Source organism: Neomonachus schauinslandi, chromosome 9 (assembly GCF_002201575.2).
Source record: "Neomonachus schauinslandi chromosome 9, ASM220157v2, whole genome shotgun sequence".
Classification (NCBI taxonomy): Eukaryota; Metazoa; Chordata; class Mammalia; order Carnivora; family Phocidae; genus Neomonachus; species Neomonachus schauinslandi.
Genome location: NC_058411.1, coordinates 102,229,375 through 102,252,873, shown reverse-complemented (window position 1 = coordinate 102,252,873; position 23,499 = coordinate 102,229,375). Strand labels below are relative to the sequence as shown.

General features: G+C 45.3%; 2 protein-coding genes across 4 annotated transcripts in view; both read right to left on the bottom strand.

The window, feature by feature from the left end:
- Positions 1 to 212: 212 nt before the first annotated feature.
- Positions 213 to 4,128, bottom strand: FBXL22 (F-box and leucine rich repeat protein 22). The gene is made up of 2 exons (XM_021694024.1): positions 3,794 to 4,128; positions 213 to 576 (listed from the first exon to the last, which is right to left on the bottom strand). The coding sequence occupies exons 1-2, from the start codon at positions 4,126 to 4,128 to the stop codon at positions 240 to 242; spliced, it is 672 nt and encodes a 223-aa protein (XP_021549699.1). The 3' UTR covers positions 213 to 239.
- A 2,485-nt stretch (positions 4,129 to 6,613) lies between these two features.
- The window catches only part of USP3 (ubiquitin specific peptidase 3), a 110,243-nt gene continuing 93,357 nt past the window's right edge, over positions 6,614 to 23,499 (bottom strand). For all 3 annotated transcript variants that reach the window (XM_021694047.2, XM_044918320.1, XM_021694046.2), the window contains 4 exons: positions 13,803 to 13,921; positions 12,631 to 12,744; positions 12,425 to 12,492; positions 6,614 to 10,182 (listed from right to left, as the gene is read on the bottom strand). In XM_021694047.2, coding sequence (XP_021549722.1) covers positions 10,017 to 10,182; positions 12,425 to 12,492; positions 12,631 to 12,744; positions 13,803 to 13,921 — 467 coding nt within the window. In that variant the 3' untranslated portion in view covers positions 6,614 to 10,016. The remainder of the gene's footprint in view (positions 10,183 to 12,424; positions 12,493 to 12,630; positions 12,745 to 13,802; positions 13,922 to 23,499) is intronic.

The following is a 23,499-nucleotide window of genomic DNA, read 5'->3' as shown; positions in this document are numbered from 1 at the left end:
GTTAGATGCTGGTGTTTAGTGAGGGCTAGCCGAGTGTTTTCCCAGCATCCGGCTAATCTCGCACTCCGGTGCGTAAAACCGTAATGTGAGGTAGGCATTAGTGTCCCCGTTTTGCAGAGAAGGACACTGAGGTTCGAGATGTGGCGACAGTCTGGGAGGTGGAGGGGCTGGGGTTGGAAGCCAGGTCGCTCTTTCCGCCCGGGGCCCTTGGCTGGGTGTCGTGCCCCGGCGTGGTCAGCCTAGCGCGGCAGCAGCTTGCGAGCGGCCGTGCCGGGCGCGCTCGGGAGCTGGTCCGGGATCATGTCTGCGCTGTGCTCGGCCCGCAGCGCCAGGCGCGGGCGCGCGGCGCGCAGGCGGCGCAGGCCGGCCGCGCTCACGTTGCGGCAGAAGTCCACGTGCAGCGTCTGCAGCGCGCGCCCGTGCGCCGCCACGGCAGCCAGCGTGCGGTTGGTGACGCGCGCGCAGTTCTCCAGGCGCAGCGCGCGCAGGCGCGGGCAGCAGCGCAGCAGGCACGCCAGGCAGTCGTCGGTGACGTGGCCGCAGCCTGAAAGCGTGACGGACGCCAGGTTGGGGCACCTGCGGAGAGATCGCGGTGGCCCCAGGTCGGGGCCCACGGCGGGTACGGTTGGCGCCCGCCCCGCGCCCCGCCCCTCCCTGGAGCAGCCCCCGGCCCGGTAGCTCCCTGACCGTCCTGGGACTCACGGCATGACTCCGTGTATTGTGGGCAAGGAAGTGAACCGGGCTCAGCCCGTTTAAGGAACTGGCCTGCGATGACGCGGCCTGGATCAGAACCAGGGTTTCTGTCCCCTTTCCCCTACTCTTTCTGCCTTTGCACTCCACCAGACCTTAATCTGCGTGGGCTTTTAGCTTCCTGAGCTGCCGCTGGTCCTGCTGTGGGCAGGGGGGGGATGCAGGGTCCAGGACGACGACTCTAGGTGTTTTTGGTTCTCTCCAGGCCTGTTGCTTTGGGGGGTGGGGGTGCGGGAAAAGATGCATGGTGACCACTCCAGTCTGGCTTCAAGCTGAGGCCCTGATGTTCCTAGCAGGACGGTCAGTCAGGTGGGAGCAAGGGTTTCCTATGGGGTGGCTTAGGGACAGGCACTGTTGAACCTTTGAGGCTGGGGTCGGGGCATAGCTCTGAGTATGCCTGGCTCTGGGTTCTAGACCCCTGGTTTGTGCTCAGGAAACTGGGACAGTTCTTGCATGCCCACTGGGATGCCAGCCTGGAAGAGGTCTAGAACTGGATCTGAGGTGTACAGTCAGGGCCACTCATACCAAAAGTTTGGAGGCTCCTCTGCCCCAACCTTACCAGCATTTGCTGGAGAAAAAGATCTTGAGCAAAGTTAGATTTGGCTTATTTCCGTGTGACCTTGGCTGAGTCACTCACTTGAGCTTCAGTTTCCCTCTGTGTGTATGGGTGCACAGCAGGGAGGGAATAATGCCTACCAGTCGGCTTGTAGTGAAGATCAAGATTTGGGGTGTAAATGGCCCTGCACAGGGCCTTCTACAGGCAATTGTAACTCAGTTTTCCTGGGAGCACACAGGATCAGACTGCTTGCAGTCAAGAAGGACCTGTCTTGGGCGCCTGGGTGGCTCATTTGGTTGGGCGACTGCCTTCGGCTCAGGTCATGATCCTGGAGTCCCGGGATCGAGTTCCGCATCGGGCTCCCTGCTCAGCAGGGAGCCTGCTTCTCCCTCTGACCCTCCCCCCTCTCATGTGCTCTCTCTCAAATAAATAAATAAAATCTTAAAAAAAAAAAAAAAAAAAAGAAGGACCTGTCTTGTGGGCAGGGGTCTTGGCTCCCAGTAGCCAGAGGAAGCTGGGGTCTTGACGGGGGCTTTCCCTTTCCCCATCAGCTTTCCCCTTAACCCCTTCACTGCACCTGCCTGGGCTAGCCCGGCTCCCTCGTGCCTGGGGAAGGGGCACATTTCACACACTGAGCCCATTCCATCTTCCCAAGTCCCAAGTTCATATGGCTTCTTCAGTCTTCATATCAAACCCTCTGCACCCTGTTTTGTGAATAAGGGAACTGGCCCAGAGGGCTCAGGTAATCTGCCTGTGACTTATTTGCTCTCTGACCCAGGACAAATGTCTGAACTGTGCTAGTCCTCATTTGACAAGTGGGAGAAATTGTTAGCTCTAGGGTGATGATGACGATTAGGTGTTTAAGCCCCAAAGGTGTTGAGTGGTCCCTTTTGTTCTAAGAACTTTTAGCATAATCCTGATGTAGGAACAAACCAGAGAAAGAGCCGACTCCTTGCCCGCCATCCTCAGCTGTCTCTCGCTGCCAAGAGCGGATCGCTGAAGAAGCAGATCTCATGGGTGTTCTCAGTACCTACTGTGTCATTTAATCCTCTTAGCCTGTGAGATGGGTGATTTATCCCATTTTCAGATAAAGAAATTAGGTTGGATTTAAATAACTGGTCTGGGATCCCATGGTTGGACAGTAGCAGACCTGGGAGACTCAGCACAGAACCCTTACCGCCAAGCCCTTTGTTCTTTTTGTGACACTGGGGCCCCTTGCTGCACCCAGATGGTGACATGAGAGGGCCACTCCACACTTGCTGATGTGGGAAATTAAATTCTCTTGCGGCAGGAATGGAACAACTTCAGAGCAGGCCTGCCTCTCCCACATACATCACTCCAGTCTGATTTCTGTGCCTTGTTAAACCCACCAAAATGGCCTCATCCCTGCAGGGCCCAACCAAGTCCATCTTGTTTTCTTCTGACTGCCTTAAAAAAAAAAAAAAAAGGGCAAGGCGGGGCCACCACTCTTTGCTTCCATGTGGGTCACAGGGCCGGCAAACAGCAGCTGTTAAACCTGGGTGGCAGCAAACTGGCTGAGCCTAGTTTGTTAGTAACCAAGAGGTGCTTTTCCTCAAAGGCAGGACGGGACCAGTCAGTTGAGGCTCAGCGAGAGGCTGGCAGCAGAAGTCTGCTTGCATGGGCTGCCCTAGGCAGGAGGCTGGGACCATGGGGGGGGCGCCTGTGGCTTAGCCTCTCTATGCGGGGTAGAGTTGACCGATCAAATACAGGATGTATTTGGGATGTACTTGCGCCAAAAAATTATTTTGTCTATTCAAAATTCCAATTTAACTGGATGTCTTGAATTTTTATTTTCTAAAATCTGGCAATCCTAGACTGTAGATCACATGACCTCTCAAAACTTTGATTTGCTCGTCTGAAAAATTCGGCTAAAACACCCTCCCTTAGGGGTACAGTGAGATAAGTAATATTCTAATGAGGAAACCATTCTGCAATATCACCACCCCTCCTCCTGTAGTCTGGCTTGGTTCAGCTAACCCAGAGCACCCTAGCTGTCCTTCCTTAGCTGCGTTCCACAGGCCCTGGAGTTTGTTTGCTTGGGGGAGAGCGGAGGGGTAAGCTGATGGCTGAATCTAGGAACCTTTCCCAGGGCCTGACCTTGAAAATCCAGGCCCAGCCAGGCCGCCTTGACGGCTGCTAGGGAGGACAGCTGCCCGAAGGACAGCGACAGCTGAAGCCCAGTCTTCCTGTTCGCAGCAGCAGTAGCTCCAGGGCCTGGGAGGCTAAGAGGAGGAAGATCCCCCCCACACACACCCCCACTTCCATGACTGTATGCCTTCTCTAGGGACTGTGCTGTGGACAGGCCTGGATGGTCTGCCTTGGGCCTAGTTTGAGGCTCCCCAAGATGGAGGCATCTTGGTCTTGTAATTTGCTCTTCCCCGACCCCCCTCCAAGCCTCCTAGGGCTGTGGGAGCCAGACACGCCCCCCACCCCCCCGCAAAGCCCGTGGCTCAGGAGGTGGCCTACCTGTCGCACACCTGGAGGAGGAAATCATTGACCAGGCTCTCGTGGCGGCTGCAGATGCTCTTCTGGAAGGCGCTCTTGAGCCAGTCCTCAATGCTGCACACCTGCACGCGGCTGGAGTACCAGCAGATGGAGAGGCTCCTGAGGGCCGGGCTCAGGAGGAAGTTGTCCTTCTTGAGCTCTAGGAGGGATCGAAAGTGCAGCAGGGGCCAGAGTGCGGGGTCCTCAAACACGTCCTGGAGCTGGGGGCAGGTCCTGGCCAGGTTCTTCCTGCTGTCCTTGTCCAGGAAGGAGAAGAGGTGCAGCAGGCACTCCCGGTTGAGCTGGGTGATGTGCATGGTGTGCACCCGGGGACCTGACCTTCCTCCTCCTCCTCCTCCCCGGCTCTGGGCTGGTGGACATATATGGTTGAGGAATGGTGTTTATTTTTGGCTAACAACTGGTGCTGAAGCTCTGAGAACAGGGCGGGGGGAGCCAGGATCCAGACATACGTGCGGCAGTCTGTGGTTCGGCTCAAGTTCAGAGAAATTGAAAATCCTGGCAGAAAAGCAGCCTATTGAAGTTAAATAGCTTCCTTAAAAGGGATTTCTTTCCCTTTTTAGCTGACAGTGGTGCTTAGCAGAGAGCTCTTTTGGCTTTTCCCAAGGCATTTTTATTGGAGGTGGCCGGCCAGACCACCTGTCTGGGCCTGCAGTCTGCTCACTGAGAGGGACCCTGATTATAAACTGGATGTTTCCATTCTCGAATATGTATGTGTGAGTCTTCTGCTCCACTCCTAATAGGAGTTGTTTATAAAGAGCGAAGGGTGACAGTTTTGTGTTCAAAGCTGTAAGCTGAAGCCGGGGTAAGGCCCCTTTCCCTGTGATCTTCACTCAGTGGTGATGGTTTGCGTGCTTGGCCCAACTACCTTCAGACCCTGCTGCCCTGTGCCAGGCAAAGGGATTTCCTCGGCCTCCCAGCTGGCTCTGTTTTTACCCAGTTGTTGCATAAAGATTTATCTTAAGTAGCTTAGCTCTCCAAGGTTCTTCTGTGTGTATGTGCGTAACATGTTAAGCTTAAGTTTACTTGCTTTACATCTTAACATTTTCCCAATTACGTGCCCTGTTGTATCTCGTTTGTATTTCCCAAAATGTCAGGATGGATGAGGGAGCTCTTAGTACAAAACTGCTTGAAACAGTTTTAGGTTAAAGTGTTTGAGTCTCAGCTTGCCCTTTAAGCCAGCCAGACACCACCGTCTTTGTGAAAGCCTTCGGTCTGCTCACTGGGGAGGGATCGTAGCCTAGGCAGGCTGCCTGGAGGTCTTATCTCTTTTAAGTTCTCCTTTCCTGAAGTAACAGATTTCTCACCTCCTGGATCGTTTTTCTAACCCTGCTTCCCTCCCAGGCCCACCCCAGATCCTACTGTGATTGTGCTGTGAATTGGCAGCTGTGTGTGCTGGTTCGGGGGCTGCTGACAGGAAGGGCTGCACTGTCTGCAGCAGTGACGCAGGGGACACCACCCAAGTGGTTACCTTTGTTCATTCTCCCATTTGTTGGGATTGGAAGGAAAGAAATACTTTGCGTGCAGTTGTGTGGAGTCAGGCGGATGAGGCAGCTGTGTTGGACCCTCTTCTGGAACTAAGGCTTGGTCGTTCCTGGTGCAGCTTTGCCTTCAAAAGCACAGCGCAGCTCAGGAAAGAGCAGCCATTCTAGCCAACTCCGAGACCCCAGGCTCCGCGTCCTGGTGCTTGGTTACCCCAGCAGTGCCAAGGGGAAGGGGTGTCTTGTCTTAACGTCCACCAAGAACCAGCTAAAGGATGCAGTTCTTAGGGAAAGGGTAACTCGCTACTCTAATACCGCGGACTAATTATGTCAGTGGTTCGCCGCGGCTGACAGCTGCCGCCCCTCTCTGGCTCTCGCTGCACTCACCCAAAGGGCGCACCGCACAAAGCCGCCTTATCTCCACTTTTCCTCGCAAATCCTATCCAAGCCAGGACTCTTCAGTGTGCTGACCTCTGGAAACGGACAGTTCTTTAAGCTTCGTAAAAGGCTGGCCACCGGGCCGTCCTCGTGGCCCGTCGAGCCTCCCCCACGGAGCCGTGCGTGCTGCCGGCGGGGGTGGGGAGCACCCCAGGATGCGGGGAGGGTCTGGGCCGCCAGGGTGGCGTGGACAGCACAGCTGCGGCACGACTCCCTGGCCCCGCCGCCGCCGCGCAGCCCCTCACCAGCTGCCAGGAGGCGGCTGCCGCGAGGAGCGGGCTGGATGGGACCTGGAGGCAAAACCATTTGCCTGTTTCCAGAGACTGAGAGGAGCAGGCAAATAACAGAAAAACGATGTGTGGGGGCAGAGGGCGGTTTTTCTCTGTTTGCAGGGGACGACGGGGGCAGAGAGGTCGTATATAGGAGCGTACTGAAAAGCAGAAACTTTATTTTTTAACAGTGGCACTTACTTGCATGTCTTACTTTAAAAGGTGACCAGCGTCCTTTGCTCAGGGCCCCAGAGCCGGTCCCTCAGGGCGGGGTCTAGCTCTGCAGGAGGCAAGCGGGCCTCGTTTTATAGGACGAGGCGGCAGAGGGGAGGCAGGACGCTCTCACTGGCCTCCGTGTGCCCGGGCCGCGGGTCCAGCACCTCTGCGCAGGCGCGAGCGCAGCCCCTCCTGCCCGCTCCCTGCCCGCTCCCTGCCGCCGCCGCCCGGCCCTCCGGCTGCCTCAGCCCTGCCGCCTACACACCGGCGGCCCCGCGGGGGCGGGCGCCGACCGACCGGGCCGTCCCCTGAGCAAGTACCCCGACTTTCACGCGGCTCCCCTGAAAGCAGTTCAGAAATAATAGTCAAGAGGAAGGAGACCAGAACTTTAATGATACTTTTATCCATAAAAGAGTTCAGGTTGGTGAAGCAGAAAAGGGTTGTGATTACAACGTAAATGAAATCAGTCACTTGCACCGTTAATCCTCTCGCATCATACAAACTAGGCTTTCGTGGCGAGTGAGTACATGAGACGCAGCACAGCAGGGGTGGGTGTTGGGGTCTGGAATCCATGGTGCTCAGAGCCGGGGGAGGCGTCACCCCAGCGAGGCCAGCCGGAGACCTTGCCCTACAGCACGCCCCCCCCCCGCCCCGCGGGCATGTTCCTGTGGCTGCACCCCAGTGTCCTGGGCCCCATGCCCCGGCCGCAGGAACAGACTGCTCCTGAGCCTTTTCAGGGCTCAAGTGACGAGGCCACGTCAGCAACAGGGTGTGTGAGGGTGTTGAGGGGACGCTGGGGCCTGAGGTGGAAGAAATAAATCTAAATAAACTTATGTACACTAAACCATTGAAAGAGAGGTTTGGCTTTTAAGAAATAAATATGTCCCCAACCCCAGAAACCAAGCTGCTGAGTAGGTTCACTTAACCAGGGCCTGTACACTTCACCGGTTTAATTCTATTACGTATGTCATCACTAGACACTGAGTAGAATACAGTGGATAAGCAAAGGTTTCTCCACCATGGAGAGAGATTTGTGTTGCCACAAACTGTTTCCATCACCCATCTGTGTGGGAGGACTTCTGAGGAAGTGTTCTTGTTCCAGGGAGCCATGGGACAGAGCGAGGCACCGCCTCGGCCACGGCCTCTGCGTGACACGCCACACGCGCAGAGCGCAGGGCGCGAGCGGAAAGCCCTGAAGAGCACGCGGAGATCAGCTTTTTAAAATAGGTGTGATAAGGCTACACAGTTAAATTTTTTAAATACAAACAGGCACATTTACATCACTGGCGTTCAAATGCGCAATTCAAATGGATCCAGTCACTTTTCCAAAGGAGCCTTAATAATGTCACTCAAACATTTCTGCTTCTGTAAAATCAAGCAATAGAACCACTCCAGAAATTCAAAGAGGAGATGTGTCCGTCTCTCAAGCCAACAGCGCTGCCTGTCTGAGGACCACTTTCCCCAACAAAGCGGTCTGGCTGTCACAAAGTTGCTTTTGGTATAAAAAGACCATTTTTCTCCACCAATATGCACACTGCCCAAGGCTATAATGCTGCAGGGCCCCCTCGGAGAGACAAAGGAAATGCAAATGTTAGAAGTCCCAGCTGTATGCCTTCTAAGTAAAAAAGGCTGGATTCACAGGAGATACCGAACACATCAAAGAAGAGGCACATTCCACGTTCAATTGTATGTGGTGTTAATGTATTAATATAGTAGATCAAATTATGTGCAACTTTCACTTTTGTAGATCAAAAGGTTAAATACCAAAATCTCTTATGGTTCAACCTCATGCAATTTAGCACTGTCAACTATTTTACATACATGTTTCCCTCTTAATTAGCTTCTGGACTCGGTGTCTAAATTGTAAGACCGAACCACGACAGCGAAGCTCTCTTCGGAGTGAAAACGCAGACCAGTGCCGTCCAAAAGCCCTACACACTGATGGAACGGCCCTAGGCCTAAACATTCTCTGCCACAAGCGGCTGCTGAGCCCTTGAAATGTAGCTAGTGGTACTGAAGAACTGGGTTTTAAACTTAATTTTCATTAAAACTTCAATAACCACATGTGACCAGTGACTGCCATACCAGATAATACAGGTTTAGCCATGACCGCAGTTTGTTCCAGGCCATGTTCAAGTGTTTAACAGCAGCTGATTTCTGCCCTGAGAAAAATACAGGATTTATCTAGCGAATATTAAAATGGAAATGGAGCCACATCTGCTCCTGCAATTTCAAATATCTGACCCAGGAGGACAGCCATCAGATTATTCATGCACTTAAAAACAAACTTGGCTTTTTTCTTTTAATAGGAGAAACAAGATTACCAAACATTTTGGCTGACTGGCTTAATATGAAAGACATTCTGCCCCTTCTAACAACTTGTAGAGAACAGAAAAGAAACTGACTGGAATAGGAGACGAGCTGACAGCAGTGCCACGGCCCTATGCTAGAGCCTACTGGGGAGTGTGTGTTCTCGCTCGCTCGCTCGCTCTCCCTCCCTCTCCAATCTGCAAGTACTGCCACCCCCACCCCATCAACAGACTGGCCTGGACTGCTTGCAGAATCACAGTTACCTTCCTTAGATGGAATTCTGGTTCCAGATTTCAATTGAGTTCAATCTTAATAGTGCTTGTACCTATTTTTCTTGAAAACAATTTTGAAACAAAGACTACTAAACTCAAGAACAGAAACTATTCAAAGTGAGATATTTTCAGTTTGCTCTGCTATCAGGATAGGCCAGTGAGAGTTGTTAAAAACCAAAGTAGCAAGACTCAGATTTCCTTCTATAGAAGCAGACCCCATAGTGTTACCTGAAGTGCAGGTGAAGGTCAGAATCCACTCTGGAGGTCAGCATCTCGACCTCAGATGGCTAAGCAAGAAATAAGACAGAAGTGGCCATGTAGTTATTCCCAGCATGATAGCCAGTGGGGGAACTAGATGCTGGTTTGAAAGGCAAACAGAAGCTATGGTTTCCTCTCCCTGGATAACCTCTACACCGTGTAGCGGAGTCTGAGATTTTTAAACACTCAATGTGTTTGGTCGTCTTTGGACTTTTCTGTACTCCTAGCTCCATGAGCACAAACACACAAGCAAAAAATATCCCCAGAACAAAACAGAAAAACTCAAAAGGAGTAACTCTTGAATTTGCAGTGCAGGTACAACTGAACCAACACATTTATTTAGTTAGTGCTGATAAACAGCAGCCTGGAGAGCCACCCAGAGCAGCAGTTACCTGGCCTGCTTAATGATGCCCTCCCACTTCTCTTTTACAATCAGAAGGAACGATTACTGAGCAGCGAAATCCTGTGGGCCACAAATGATGTGCACACATGATCCTGGGGGGTGGATTTCCAGTCAACCTGGTCTCCATGACAGCTGTGAAGGGCAGCAGACCGTTAGGCTGCTCTTCACAATCAGGAACACCTCTTGCTTGCAGCATGCGAGAGTAACAAAGCATTGATGTAAATGTGCCTCAAAGTGAGAACTGGAAACAGTAATATAAAAAAAGTCAAATAGAACTAAGTTCTTGAAACTACATATAAAAACTGAATTATTACAACTAAAGCAGCAAATCAAAATATCTGCTGAGGTTTTCTGGTAGAACTAAAAAAACAAATTAGTTGGTGCCCATGTTCAATACGTCACTACCACTGACAAAATAAAACTAAACCCAAAATAGGAAATTGAAAAGTGCATAATGAAATTAAATCTTAGATCAAGTATTTACGGAAAATTGGAAATGTTTGTCCGGTATAGTTGACAAATAATGATTTAAAGGAGGTATTAAAGTTTATCTGATCCAGCTTTGGCCTGGCGTTCCACATAGAAAAGGATGTAGGCCTTTGCTTTCACAACGGTGTCTTCATCAGTCAGTGTTACAGTACTGTCATTGAAATGGAACCAGCGACCTTCATGAGTTGCATAGGCTGTGTAATGTCCAGAACCGACCCTGTAAGGGAAAGTAAAAAAAAATGAACGAAAAGGGCTACAGAAATAACAAAAGGATATGCGCAATCATAGAATTTGTTAGATATATAATAAATTATAAGTACTGTAATAGAGAATACACCCTAGAGACTTGTGGTTTAAGATGGCTGATTGAGCTCAGGTGTTTGTGTTCCTCAAAATCCACTGAAATGACCAGGAATATACTGACATTGGAAATACAGGGAAGAGTGCCATCGAATGACCAGAAACTGAAGATTTTCTACAACACACAAAGCAGTGTTCACACGGCACTGGGTTAATAGAGAAACCCAAGAGCTAAGCACTCTTGCCCTAACCAGCGTAGGTCAAGGTCTAGGGAAACCTGGACCACTGAAGAACAGATTTCCATCACAGCCTTGGAAAAAACCTGAGCTTGAGAAAGTAATCTGCCTTCAGGGAAGTGCCCTCCCTGTACTGTGGCCTGCAAGCACTTTGCTTTGCTTTTTTAAAGATTTTATTTATTTGAGAGCAAGCGTGAGAAGGGGGAGGGTCAGAGGGAGAAGCAAACTCCCCACTGAGCAGGGAGCCCGACGCGGGACTCGATCCCGGGACTCCAGGATCATGACCTGAGCTGAAGGCAGTTGCTCAACCAACTGAGCCAGCCAGGCGCCCCCGCAAGCGCTTTTCTGTCAGCACGACCCAGCCACGCACCCATGGAGCCCTAGAGTCAGCCCTCCCAGCAGGAGAAAAGCCTTCGGTAGAACAGACACCCCACAAGTGCTAGGAAAACCCTTACCATTTACCAATAATGATCAATCTCATCATTTATTATGACTGAATAAACAGCCCAAAACCATCAAAACCCGGGGGGCAGGGGGTGTGGATAGTATGAAAGAGAAGTTCTGGGAAGAACAAGTAAAGCAATTAACCACTAACATTTAATGCAGAAAACCAAAGAGCTTTAAAATTCTAATACCGATGGTTTCAAAAAGATACTGCAGCCATAAAACAAGAATGTTCCTATTATGAAAGGAAGTTATCAGAAAAATTGGATTGCCACAGTATTAAACATTTCACAGAGGAGCTTATCTTCAATTTGGATACAGATGAAATCCAAATTGGTGATTTGGAAAAATAGGCCATGGCAGTCTTCAGAAACACAGATGGAAATCATTGAACAGTGGTTAAAATGTGTGAAAGAACCAGAAAATTAACTATATAGGAGGTCCCCCCTCATCCTTGGCTTTGCTTTCCAGTTTAGTTACCCACAGTCAGCTGTGGTCCAGAAGATGATCCTCCTTGTAACCTCTCATCAAAAGGTCAACAGAAGCTAACACTACCACAATTACAATTAATATTAAATTATAATTGTAAATTGAACTATCATAGGTACATATGTATAAGAAAAACTAGAGTGTATATATAGGATTTGGTACTATCTGCAGTTTCAGGCATCCACTGGGGGTCTTGGAATGTATTCGTACAGGTGGGAGGGGGGCTGCTGTATGTGTAATATCGGTTCCAAAAAGTAGAGAGGGGGTGGGGAACAAACACTATTTCCAGGAGCCGAAGACACTGATGAAGAGGATCCCTATCAACCACCAAGCCAGGAATACATTTACTGTAATTTCTTAAATCCAAAGACAGGATCCTGTAACCGTCCAATGAGGAAAAAATGTTGCCTCTAAAGGGATGAGACTCAGACTGGTAGTAGACTTGGCCCTTGTAACTATGAATGATGAAGTCCAGGGAGCAATGTCTACAGAGTTGTGAGGGAAAAGGGTTTTCAACATGGACAGTGTTTTGTCCACATTTGAAGGTAAAATAGCGAATCTCAAGAAATCAGAAGGTGTAGACTAATACAAATTTTCAGAAAAACAGAAATTCAATAAAAATGAATCTTTAAAATAGATGACACGAAGTTCCAAATAATTTCCCATTTTCCCCCAATTTAAATGTCATCTGACAAAGGAAACAGAAAAACTTTGGAGTAAAGACTACTCAGGATTTTGTGGACAAACAGCTTAGGTTCTGAATGCTGAGCTCCAATGAACCCTTCTCCATTTTGCTTTCATGTGCCTTCCTTCCTTCACAACATCCTTTCAAGAATATTCTTTCACACCCAGATGGAAAGAAAACTCTACTTCACTCACTTTAATGTATCCTTTTTTTAGGGAGTTGAGGGGAGAATTATCCCGAGTGGTGTGAAACTGCTGGTCTCCACCGTGCGTTTCCCAAGCACGAGAAGCCACTGACACACTTACCCGGAACCATGGTGCACCACCACAGCGGCAAGGTCGTACAGGCAGTGCTCGGGGCCTCTGTTCTCAGGCTACAGAAAAAGGGAGAAGACATCCCAGGACTGAGTTAGCAGCAGTGCTCAGTGACCTCCTATCTCCTACCTCAGTGTGAAGGCTTGATTTGACTGAAGAGCCATCTTTCACCATCTAACAAAGATAACTGATCTTACCTCTAGCAAGTAGCATTTCATGTCCAGGCCTCTCAGGGGAAATTCTACATAGGTATCAACTTTGTTTCTTAAATATGCAGTCCAATGAAATCGTTTCAAATGTAAGCATAGCACCTGGATGAGAGACAAATCAGACAAAGATTATAAACAATTTACATTTCAATAAAATTAACTACTTGGTACTAATGTCTCAATATTTTAGGTGGCCTATCAGTTTATCTTTGGAACCCTGATGGTACTTTCTTCCACACTGTGATGTTGTGATTTATAATATAACCCCTGAAACTAATATTACAGTGCATGTTAACGAACTGGAATTAAAATAAAAACTAAATATATATAATATATATAAATTATATAAATAAATAGGTCTTCACCCTCTGTCCTAACAGAGCTCCTAAACCCTTAGAATTTCCTAAATGGTAGCCTTAAAGGTGTCTTTGTTATGTTAATGAGGTGACTTTCGGACCACACCTAAGGATAGGGGCTGGCTGGGGGAGGAGGGGCGCCACACCCAACCCTGTGATTACAGAGTTGGAACTTTCAGTCTCCCCAGTCTCCCCGCCCCCCACCCCAACTCCAGGGAGGGGAGAGGGGCTGGGAGTTGAACAACTGTCAACAGCCAGTGAGTTACTCAGGCAAGCCTATGTAATGAAGCCGCCATAGAAATCCAAAGTGAGGGGTTTAGAGAGCTTCCAGATGGGGAACCAGAACAGTTCAAGGCCCGTGCCAGGCCCAAACTGCACAAGGGCAGAAGCTCCTCTGTTCAGGACTCTGCTCTACCTATCTCCTCATACATGTCTGTAGCCTGTTGGTCAGAAGCATAAAGTAACAAGTGACTGGCTTCTGAAGCGGAGGCAGTCTTGGGGGACTGAGACCTGACCCTGTGGAATCTGATCGCTGTCTCCGGGTAGACAGTGTCAGAGTTGCAGGGAATTGTAGGACACCCCGCTGTTGCTCAGTGGTGGTGTGGTGGGAAACCACCTTCCACACGCTGTAAACTGTGATCAGGACACATTAATTGTGCATTCTCAAAGGGTTTCTTTACCTTTCACTAGCAACTCGAGAGACCCATAGAGAACACAGGCTAAAGTTACAAAAAGATTTGTCTTCTCATCAATCAAACATTTTTCCTCTCAAAATTGCATTATAATTTGAAACTCAGTCCTTACCTTGGGGAGTTTTTGAATCCAAAACTTTTTAGTGGATTTTTGTTTCTTTTTGCATTTGTGGCACATATATAACTCTGTCTCATCAAGTTCTTCTAAGTCCGTGAAACTGCGAAGACAATCTAAAACCAAATTGATTTGGGCAGCATTAAAACAGGAGGCCTTCTACAGAGGCAATACGCTGTAGAAAACAGACTGTGAACTTTGAAGCTGGACAACTCTGGCTCCAATCTCAGCGTTATTAACTCAGTGACCTTGGAAAAAAGTCAGCCTTTCTCAGTTGCAAAATGGAGACCAAAAAACTAACAAAAACAAAACCTACTCTGAAGCACTGTTGTGAGGAAAAATACTGTGTGTCAAGTGCCTGGCATCATGTCTGACATCTGGTAACCATCACTTAATGACAGGTGGTACTGCTGGGTTTGGTGCTATTAATGAAGAATTAGTCTAGATACTTTTGCTAAAAATGGTTTCCTTAATTAAAAAAAATCAAGGTTTGAGCAGCAATCTTCTCTCAATATCTTACCTTATAGAGGACAAAGCCCCCAAGTTCATAAAAAAGTCAGGTTTAGAGCAAACATTTTCAGTCATAACTTATTAAAAAATAAACGCAGATGACAGAAGGCTACATTACCAACCTTCCTACGATACCTCCAGGGAATCCTTTGTTCCAGGCTCTACTCTCAGTCCCCTGGACAAACCACAGATAAATTTTTTTAAAGGCTTAATTGTGTAATCTGGGGTTTGGTAAACTGCGGCCCCAAGCCAAATAGCCACCTGGTTTTGTAAATAAGGTTTTCTTTTCTTTTCTTTTTTTTTTTTTTTTTTTAAAGATTTTATTTGACACAGAGACCGCAAGAGAGCGAACACAAGTAGGGGGATTGGGAGAGGGAGAAGCAGGCTTCCAGCTGAGCAGGGAGCCCGATGCGGGGCTCGATTCCAGGACCCTGGGATCATGACCTGAGCCGAAGGCAGACGCTTAACGACTGAGCCACCCAGGCGCCCCTGTAAATAAAGTTTTCTTGAACACAGACATGCCCACTGATTCATATATCCTCTGTGGCTGCTTATATACAAGAGCAGAGTCGAGGAGTTGGGACGCAGACCTTACTTGCAGTAATGCCTAAAGTATTTACTATCTGGCCCTTTATAAAGAGTTTGCCAACGCCTGTTGCAATCAGTAAGGTATGTATTGTTCTGTAGAGAAATAATATTATTCCTTTTAGAGAAGAGTATGAATGCCTGTGTACCCAGCACTCAAAGAAATGGATTCTCTCCAGTACTTGAGGAGCCAAACTTTATGTGAATGGCATCCCCTAGAGTTGTGCAGTGAGCAACCTGAGCAGCCAGGTGTGGGAGCCCTGTTAGGAGTTTCCTGTATTTTCCCAGTAACAGACCCCATCTTTCCCTCTAGAAATAGACATTATCCTGAATTTTGTGTTAATCATCTTTTTGCTTGCCTTTATAGACCACATACATACACGTATGCATCTTTAAACAGTATAATGTTTAGTTTGAAAAGTTGGGTAGCAAGCACTAAACCTAGCTATATGAGGAAAAGCAACACTGTCTGTACTCAAGAATTTTCAGGTTATAGTCCACCTTGGCTCCCAAGAGAAGAGAATAAGAAAGAGCCTGGTGACACAGGCCCATGTGGAAAAGGGGAACCATGCATTCTTTGTGGAGTTGTGGGTTTGGTTTGGTTTGGTTTTTTTGAGGTATAATTGGCACCTAACATATTAATTTCAGCTATACAATATACATTCAATATTTGTATCTGTTGGGACAATGATCACCACCATAAGTCTAATTAACATCCATTAAGATTTTTTTCCTGTGATGAGAACTTAATTATCTTAGCGACTTTTTATTTTTTAAAGATTTTATTTATTTATTTGACAGAGACACAGCGAGAGAGGGAACACAAGCAGGGGGAGTGGGAGAGGGAGAAGCAGGCTTCCCGCCGAGCAGGGAGGCTGACATGGGGCTCGATCCCAGGATCCTAGGACCATGACCTGAGCTGAAGGCAGATGCTTAACGACTGAGCCACCCAGGTGCACCCCTATCTTAGCAACTTTTAAGTATACAATACAGTATTAACTATAGTCACCATGCTATATTATTACATCCCCATGACTTATTTATAACTTCAAGTTTCTACTTTTTGACCCCTTTCAAGTATTTTGCCCACTTCCCATCCCGCACCTCTGGTAACTACCAATTTATTTTCTGTATCTATGAACTTGGTGTGGGGTTTTTTAGATTCCACATATAAATGAGATCATATGGTATTTGTCTTTCTCTGACTTTAACTTAGCATAATGCCCTCAAGTTCCATCCATTTTGTTCTAAATGGCAAGATTTCATTCTTTATGGCTGAATAATATGTCACTATATAAACATATTGTCTTTATCCATTCATCCAACAGTTGCTTCTTTGATTATTGTAAATAATGCTGCATGAACATAGGGATCATATCTTTTCAAGTTAGTATTTTCATTTTCTTTGGAAAAATACCCAGAAGTGGAACTGTTGGATCATATGGTAGTTCTACTTTAATTTTTTTTAACATTTTTTATTGAAGTTCAATTAACATATAATGTATTACTGGTTTCATAGGTAAAGGCCTGTGATTCATTAGTCTTGTATAATACCCAGTGCTCATTACATTAATGTCCATCACCCAGTTACCCCCATCCCTCCACCCCTCTTCCTTCCAGCAACCCTCAGTTTGTTTCCTGTGATTAAGAGTCTCTTATGGCTTGTCTCCCTCTCTGGTTTCATCTTGTTTTATTTTTTCCTCTCTTCCCCTATGATCCTCTGTTTTGTTTCTTAAATTCCACATCAGTGAGATCATATGGTAACTGTCTTTCTCTGATTGACTTATTTCGCTTAGCATAATACCCTCTAGTTCCATCCACGTCATTGCAAATGGCTAGCTTTCATTTTTTGATGGCTGCATAATATTCCATCACACACACACACCCCACATCTTCTTTATCCATTCATCTGTCGATGGACATCTGGGCTCTTTCCATAGTTTGGCTATTGTGGACACTGCTGCTATAAACATCGGGGTGCACATACCCCTTCGGATCCCTACATTTGTATCTTTGGGGTAAATATTAGTGCAACTGCTGGGTCATAGGGTAGCTCTATTTTCTTGAGGAATGCCCCCCCCCTTTTCCACAGTGGCTGCGCCAATTTACATTCCAACAGTGCATAAGGGTTCCATTTACTCTACATCCACCCTAACACTTGTTATTTCTTATGTTTTTGATAACAGCCATTGTAACAGCTGTGAAGTGATAGCTCATTGTGGTTTGATTTGCATTTCCCTGATGAGTGATGTAGAGCATCTTTTCATTTACCTGTTGGCTATCTGTATGTCATCTTTGGAAAGATGTCTATTAGGATTTTCTCCCTTTTTCTAAAATGGAACTGGTTGTTTTGTTTTTGCTACTGAGTTGTATGGGTTCTTTATACATTCTGGATATTAACCCCTTAACAAACACTATTTGCAAGTATTTTCTCCCATTCAGTAATTTGCCTTCTCATTTTATTCCCTTTGCTGTACAGAGGCTTTTTGGTTTGAAGTAATCCCTCGTATTTAATTTTGCTTTTGTTGCCTTTGCTTTTGGAGACAGATTCAAAAAGTCACTGCCAAGACCTATGTCAAGAAGTTTACTACCGGGGCGCCTGGGTGGCTCAGTTGGTTAAGCGACTGCCTTCGGCTCAGGTCGTGATCCTGGAGTCCCGGGATTGAGTCCCGCACCGGGCTCCCTGCTCGGCAGGGAGTCTGCTTCTCCCTCTGACCCTCCCCCCTCTTATGCTCTCTCTCTCTCTCTCTCATTCTCTCTCAAATAAATAAATAAAATCTTTAAAAAAAAAAAAAAGTTTACTACCTACGTTTTCTTCTGGGACCTTCATGGTTTCAGGTCCTAGGTTCCAGTCTTCAATCCATTTTGAGTTAACTTTTGTGTATGGTGTAAGAAAGTAGTCCACTTTCACTCCTTTGCATGTGGCTGTTCAGTTTTCCCAACATCATTTATTGACGAGATTATCCTTTCCCCTTGTATATTCTTGGCTCCTTTGTTGTAAATTGACCATGTATGTATGGTTTATTTCTGGGCTCTCTATTCTGTTCCATTGATATGTCTGTTTCTATGCCAAAACCATACTGTTGTGACTACTATGGCTTTGTAATTTAGTTTAAAATCAAGGCATGTGAAGCCTCTGGCTTTGTTCTTCCTTTTTTTTTTTTTTTTTTTAAGATTTTATTTATTTATTTGAAAAAAAGAGACCGCGAGAGAGGGAACGCAAGCAGGGGGAGAGGGAGAAGCAGGCTTCCCACGGAGCAGGGAGCCCAATGCAGGGCTCGATCCCAGGACCCTGGGATCATGACCTGAGCCGAAGGCAGATGCTTAACGCCTGAGCCACCCAGGCGCCCCATGGCTTTGTTCTTTCTCAAGATTTCTTTGCCTATTTGGGGTCTTTTGTGATTCCATACAAAACTTAGGATTGTTTGTTCTACTTCTATGAAAAATACCATTGGAATTTTGATAGGGATTACACTGACTCTGTAGATTGCTTAGGGTAGTGTGAATAACATTAATTCTTCCAATCCATGGGCATGGTATATCTTTCCATTTATTTGTGTCATCTTTCTTTCTTGTCTTACAGTTTTCAGTGTATAGGTCCTTTACCTCAGTTAAATTTATTCCTGGGTATTCTTTTTGATGCAATTGTAAAAGGGATTATTTTAATTTCTCTGATAGTTCATTATTAGTGTATAAAAATGCAATAGATTTTTGTATTTTGATTTTGATCCTGCAACTTTACTGAATACATTTTTTTTTTGTGGAATCTTAAGGGTTTCTATATATAATATCATGTCATCTGTAAATAGTGACAGTTTCATTTCTTCCTTTCCAATTTAGATGCCTTTTTTTTTTTCCTTGCCTAATTGCTCTGGTGAGAATTTTTAATACCTTACTGAATAAAAGTGTTGAAAGTGGGCATCCCTGTTTTATACCTTATCTCTGAGGAAAAGCTTTCAGCTTTTCACCGTTGAGTATGATCTTAACTATGGGCTTGTCATATATGGCCTTTACTATGTTGAGGAAGGTACCCTCTATACCCTCTCTGAGTTTTTATCATAAATGGGTATTGGGGCACCTGGGTGGCTCAGTCGGTTAAGCATCCAACTCTTAATTTCAGCTCAGGTCATGACCTCAGGGTCTTGAGATTGGGCCTCGTGTCATGCTCTGTGCTGGGTGTGGAGCCTGCTTGAGATTCTCTCTCCCTTTGCCCCTCCCCCCACCTATCCTCGTGCTCTCTAAAAATAATAATAAATGGGTATTGAATTTTGTCAAATGCTTTTTATGCATCTACTGAGATAATTATATTTTTATCCCTGATTTTGTTAATGTGGTGTATAACACTGATTTATAGATGTTGAACCATCCCTGCATCCCTGGAATAAATCCTGCTTGATTATGGTGTATGATCCCTTAACGTACAGTTGACCCTTGAACAACATAGGGGTTTCAGGGCACCAACGCCTATGCAGTTGAAAATTCATGTATACCTTTTGACTACCTCAAAATTTAATACTGATAGCCTACTGTTGACCAGAACTCTAATGATAACAGTCAATTAACACACATTTTGTATATTATATGTATTATATACTTTACTCCTCTAGTAAAGTAAGATAAAAGAAAAATGTTATTTAAAAAAATCACAAAGAAGGGCGCCTGGGTGGCTCAGTTGGTTAAGCGTCTGCCTTTGGCTCAGGTCATGATCCCAGGACCCTGGATCGGGCTCCCTGCTCAGCGGGAAGCCTGCTTCTCCCTCTCCCACTCCCCCTGCCTGTGTTCCCTCTCTTGCGGTGTCTCTCTCTGTCAAATAAATAAATAAAATCTTTAAAAAAAAAAATCACAAAGAAGAGGCACCTGGGTGGCTCAGTTAAATCCGACTCTTGGTTTCAGCTCCGGTCATGATCTCAGGGTCATGGGATTGAGCCCTGAATTGGGCTCTGTGCTCAGCGTGGAGTCTGCTCGAGATTCTCTCTCTCCTTCCCCCCACTTGCACACTTGTGCTCTCTAAAATAAATAGATAAAATCTTGAAAAAAAAAATCACAAGGAAGAGAAAATACACTTATAATACTGTACTGTATTAATCAAAACAAGTCACATGTAAGTGGACATGTGTAGTTCAAAACCATGTTGAAAGGTCAACAATATTGTTGAATTCAGTTTGCTAATATTTTATTGAGGATTTCTGCACCTGTGTTAATCAGGAATATCAGCCTGTAATTTGCTTTTGTTATGGTCCCCTTGTCTAGTTTAGTATCAGGGCAACTGCAGAATGGCCTTGTAAAATGAGTTTAAAAGTGTTCTTTCCTCTTCTATTTTTTGGAAGAGTCTGAGGATTGGTATGAATTCTTTGCATGTTTGGTAGATTTCATCACTGAAGTTGTATAGTCCCAGACATCTGTTTGTTGGAAGATTCTCGATTACTGATTCAATCTCCTTACTAGTAATCAGTCTGTTCATATTTTCTGTTTCTTCATAATTCAGTCTTGGTAGGTTGTATATTTCTAGGAATTTATCCATTTTTTCTAGGTCTCCAATTTCTCGGTGTGTAACTGTTCACAGTAGTCTCTTAAGATCCTTTGTATTTCTGTGGCATCAGTTGTAATGTCCCCACTTTCCTTTCTGATTTTGAGTCCTGTCTTTGTTTCAATTAGAATGGCTCAAGGTTTGCTGATTTTTATCTTTTCAAAGAACCAGCTATTTTGTTGATCTTTTCTATTGTCTTTTTAGTCTCATTTATTTCCACTCCAATCTTTATTTCCCTCCTTCTGACTTTGGGCTTTGTTCTTTTTCTCATTCCTTAAGGTGTAAAGTTAGGTTTATTCAAGATTTTCCTTGTTTCTCAAAGTAGGTATTTATTGCTGTGAACTTCCCTCCTAGAACTGCTTTTGCTGTATCCCTTAAGTTTTGGTACATTGTGTTTCCAGTTTCATTTTCACAAGGCATTTTAAAAATTTCTCTTTGATTTCTTCTTTGACCCGTTGGTTGTTCAGTAGCATGTCCTTTAATCTCCATGTACTTGTGGATTTTCCGGTTTTCTTCTCATAGCTGATGTCTAGTTTCATACCACTGTGGTCAGAAAAAATGTCTGATGTGATTTCAGTCCTCTTAAATGTATGAAGACTTCTTTTGTGGCCTAACAAATGGATCTACCCTGAAGAATGTTCCATGTGCACTTGAGAAGAATGTATTCTTTTGATTTTGGATGAGACACATTGTATTTATCTGTTAAGTCCATCTGGTCTAATGTGTTATTTAAGGCCACATTTCCTTATTAATTTTCTGTCTGGATCTATCCACTGATGCAAGTTGGGTATTAAAATCCCCCTGTAACTGCAATACAACATTATTACAATGTTATTGACTATATTCCCTATGCCATATTTTTCATCTCCATGACTTATAACAGGAAGTTTATGCCTTTTTTTTTTTTTTAAAGATTTTATTTATTTAGGGGCACCTGGGTGGCTCAGTTGGTTAAGCAACTGCCTTCGGCTCAGGTCATGATCCTGGAGTCCCTGGATCGAGTCCCGCATCGGGCTCCCTGCTCGGCAGGGAGCCTGCTTCTCCCTCTGACCCTCCCCTCTCTCATGTGCTCTCTCTCTCATTCTCTCTGTCTCAAATAAATAAATAAAATCTTTAAAAAAAAAAAAAGATTTTATTTATTTATTTGACAGAGACACAATAAGAGAGGGAACACAAGCAGGGGGAGTGGGAGAGGGAGAAGCAGGCTTCCCACTGAGCAGGGAGCATGATGCAGGGCTCGATCCCAGGACCCCAGGATCATGACCTGAGCCAAAGGCAGACACTTAACAACTGAGCCACCCAGGCGCCCCAGGAAGTTTATGCCTCTTAAACCCTTTTATCTATTTCACCTATCTCCCTATGCACCTCCCCTATGGTAACCACCAGTTTAATCTCTGTATTTAAGAATCTTGTTTTGTGGGCGCCTGGGTGGCTCAGTTGGTTAAGCGACTGCCTTTGGCTCAGGTCATGATCCTGGAGTCCCTGGATCGAGTCCCGCATCGGGCTCCCTGCTCGGCAGGGAGTCTGCTTCTCCCTCTCCCGCTCCCCCCTCTTGTGCTCTCTCTCACTCTCTCTCTCAAATAAATAAAAAAAATCTTTAAAAAAAAAAAAAGAATCTTTTGTTTTTTAGATTCTACTTATATGTAAAATTATATGGCATTTGTCTTCCTCTGACTTATTTCCCTTAGCATAACACTAAATCCATCCATGTTGTCCCAAATGGCAAGATCTCATTCCTCTTTATAGCTGAGTAATATACATTGTATATATCTATCCCATCTTCTTTATCCTTTCATATATCCATAGACACTTGGGTTGCTTCCATATCCTGGCTATGGTAAATAATACTGCAGTAAACACAGGGGTGCAGATATCTTTTGAATTAGTGTTTTCATTTTCTTTGGGTAAATACCCAGTAGTGGAATTACTGGATCATATGGTATTTCTATTTTTAAATTTTCTGAGGAATCTCCATACTGTTTACCCCAGTGGTTACACCAATTTTACATTCCCACCTACAGTGCACTAGGATTGCCTTTTTTTCCACATCCTTGCCAACACTTGATATTTCTTGTCTGATACTAGCCATCCTGACAGGTGTAAGGTGGTATTTCACTTGGTTTTGATTTGCATTGCCCTGATGACTAGTGATGTTGAGCATCTTTTCATATGTCTAGCCATCTGTATGCTATCTTTGAAAAAATGTCTATTCAAGTCTTCTGCCTATTTAATCAGATTTTTTTGTATCAAGTTGTATATGTTTTTTATATTCTTTGGATATTAACCCCTTATGGGATATATCATTTGCAAATACCTCCTCTCATTCAGTAGGTTGCCTTCTTGTTTTGTTGATGGTTTCCTTTGCTGTACAGATTTTTTTTTTATTGGTGTAGTCCTAAGAGTGTATTTTTGCTTTTGCTTCCCACCTGAGGAGACCTATCCATAAATACGTTGCAAAGGGTGAGGTCCAAGAGATTACTCTCTATATTTTCTCTCAGGAATTTTATGGTTTCAGGTCTCACATTTAGGTCTTTAATCCATTTTGAGTTTGTTTTTGTGTATGGTATAAGAAAGTGGTCCAATTTCATTCTTTTGCAAGTAGATGTCCAATTTTCCCAACACCATTTATTGAAAAGATTGTCTTCAGTGTATATTCTTGCCTCCTTTGTTGTTGTTTAATTGACCATATAGGGGTGGATTTATTTCTGGGCTCTCTATCCTGTTCCATTGACCTGTACGTCTATTTTTATTTTGATTAGTATAGCTTTGTATTATATCTTGAAATCTGGGATTGTGATACTTCTGCTTTGTTCTTTTCTCATGATTGCTTTAGCAGTCTTTTGTGCTTTCATAAATTTTAGGATTGTTCTACTTCTGTGAAAAATATCATTGATATTCTGACAGATGTTGAATTTGTAGATTGCTTTGGGTAGTATGGACATTTTAACAATCTTCCAACCCATGAGTATGGTATATCTTTCCATTTCTTTGTGTCATGTTCTATTTCTTTCATCAGAGTATATATAGATCTTTCACCTCCTTGGTTAAATTTATTCCTAGGTATTTTGTTCT

Coding starts and splice junctions, on each gene's coding strand:
- FBXL22 (XM_021694024.1), bottom strand. CDS start 4,128: ATGCACATCACCCAGCTCAACCGGGAGTGCCTGCTGCACCTCTTCTCC. Junction 577..3,793: donor CTCCTCCAGGTGTGCGACAG/GTAGGCCACCTC, acceptor ATCTCTCCGCAG/GTGCCCCAACCTGGCGTCCG.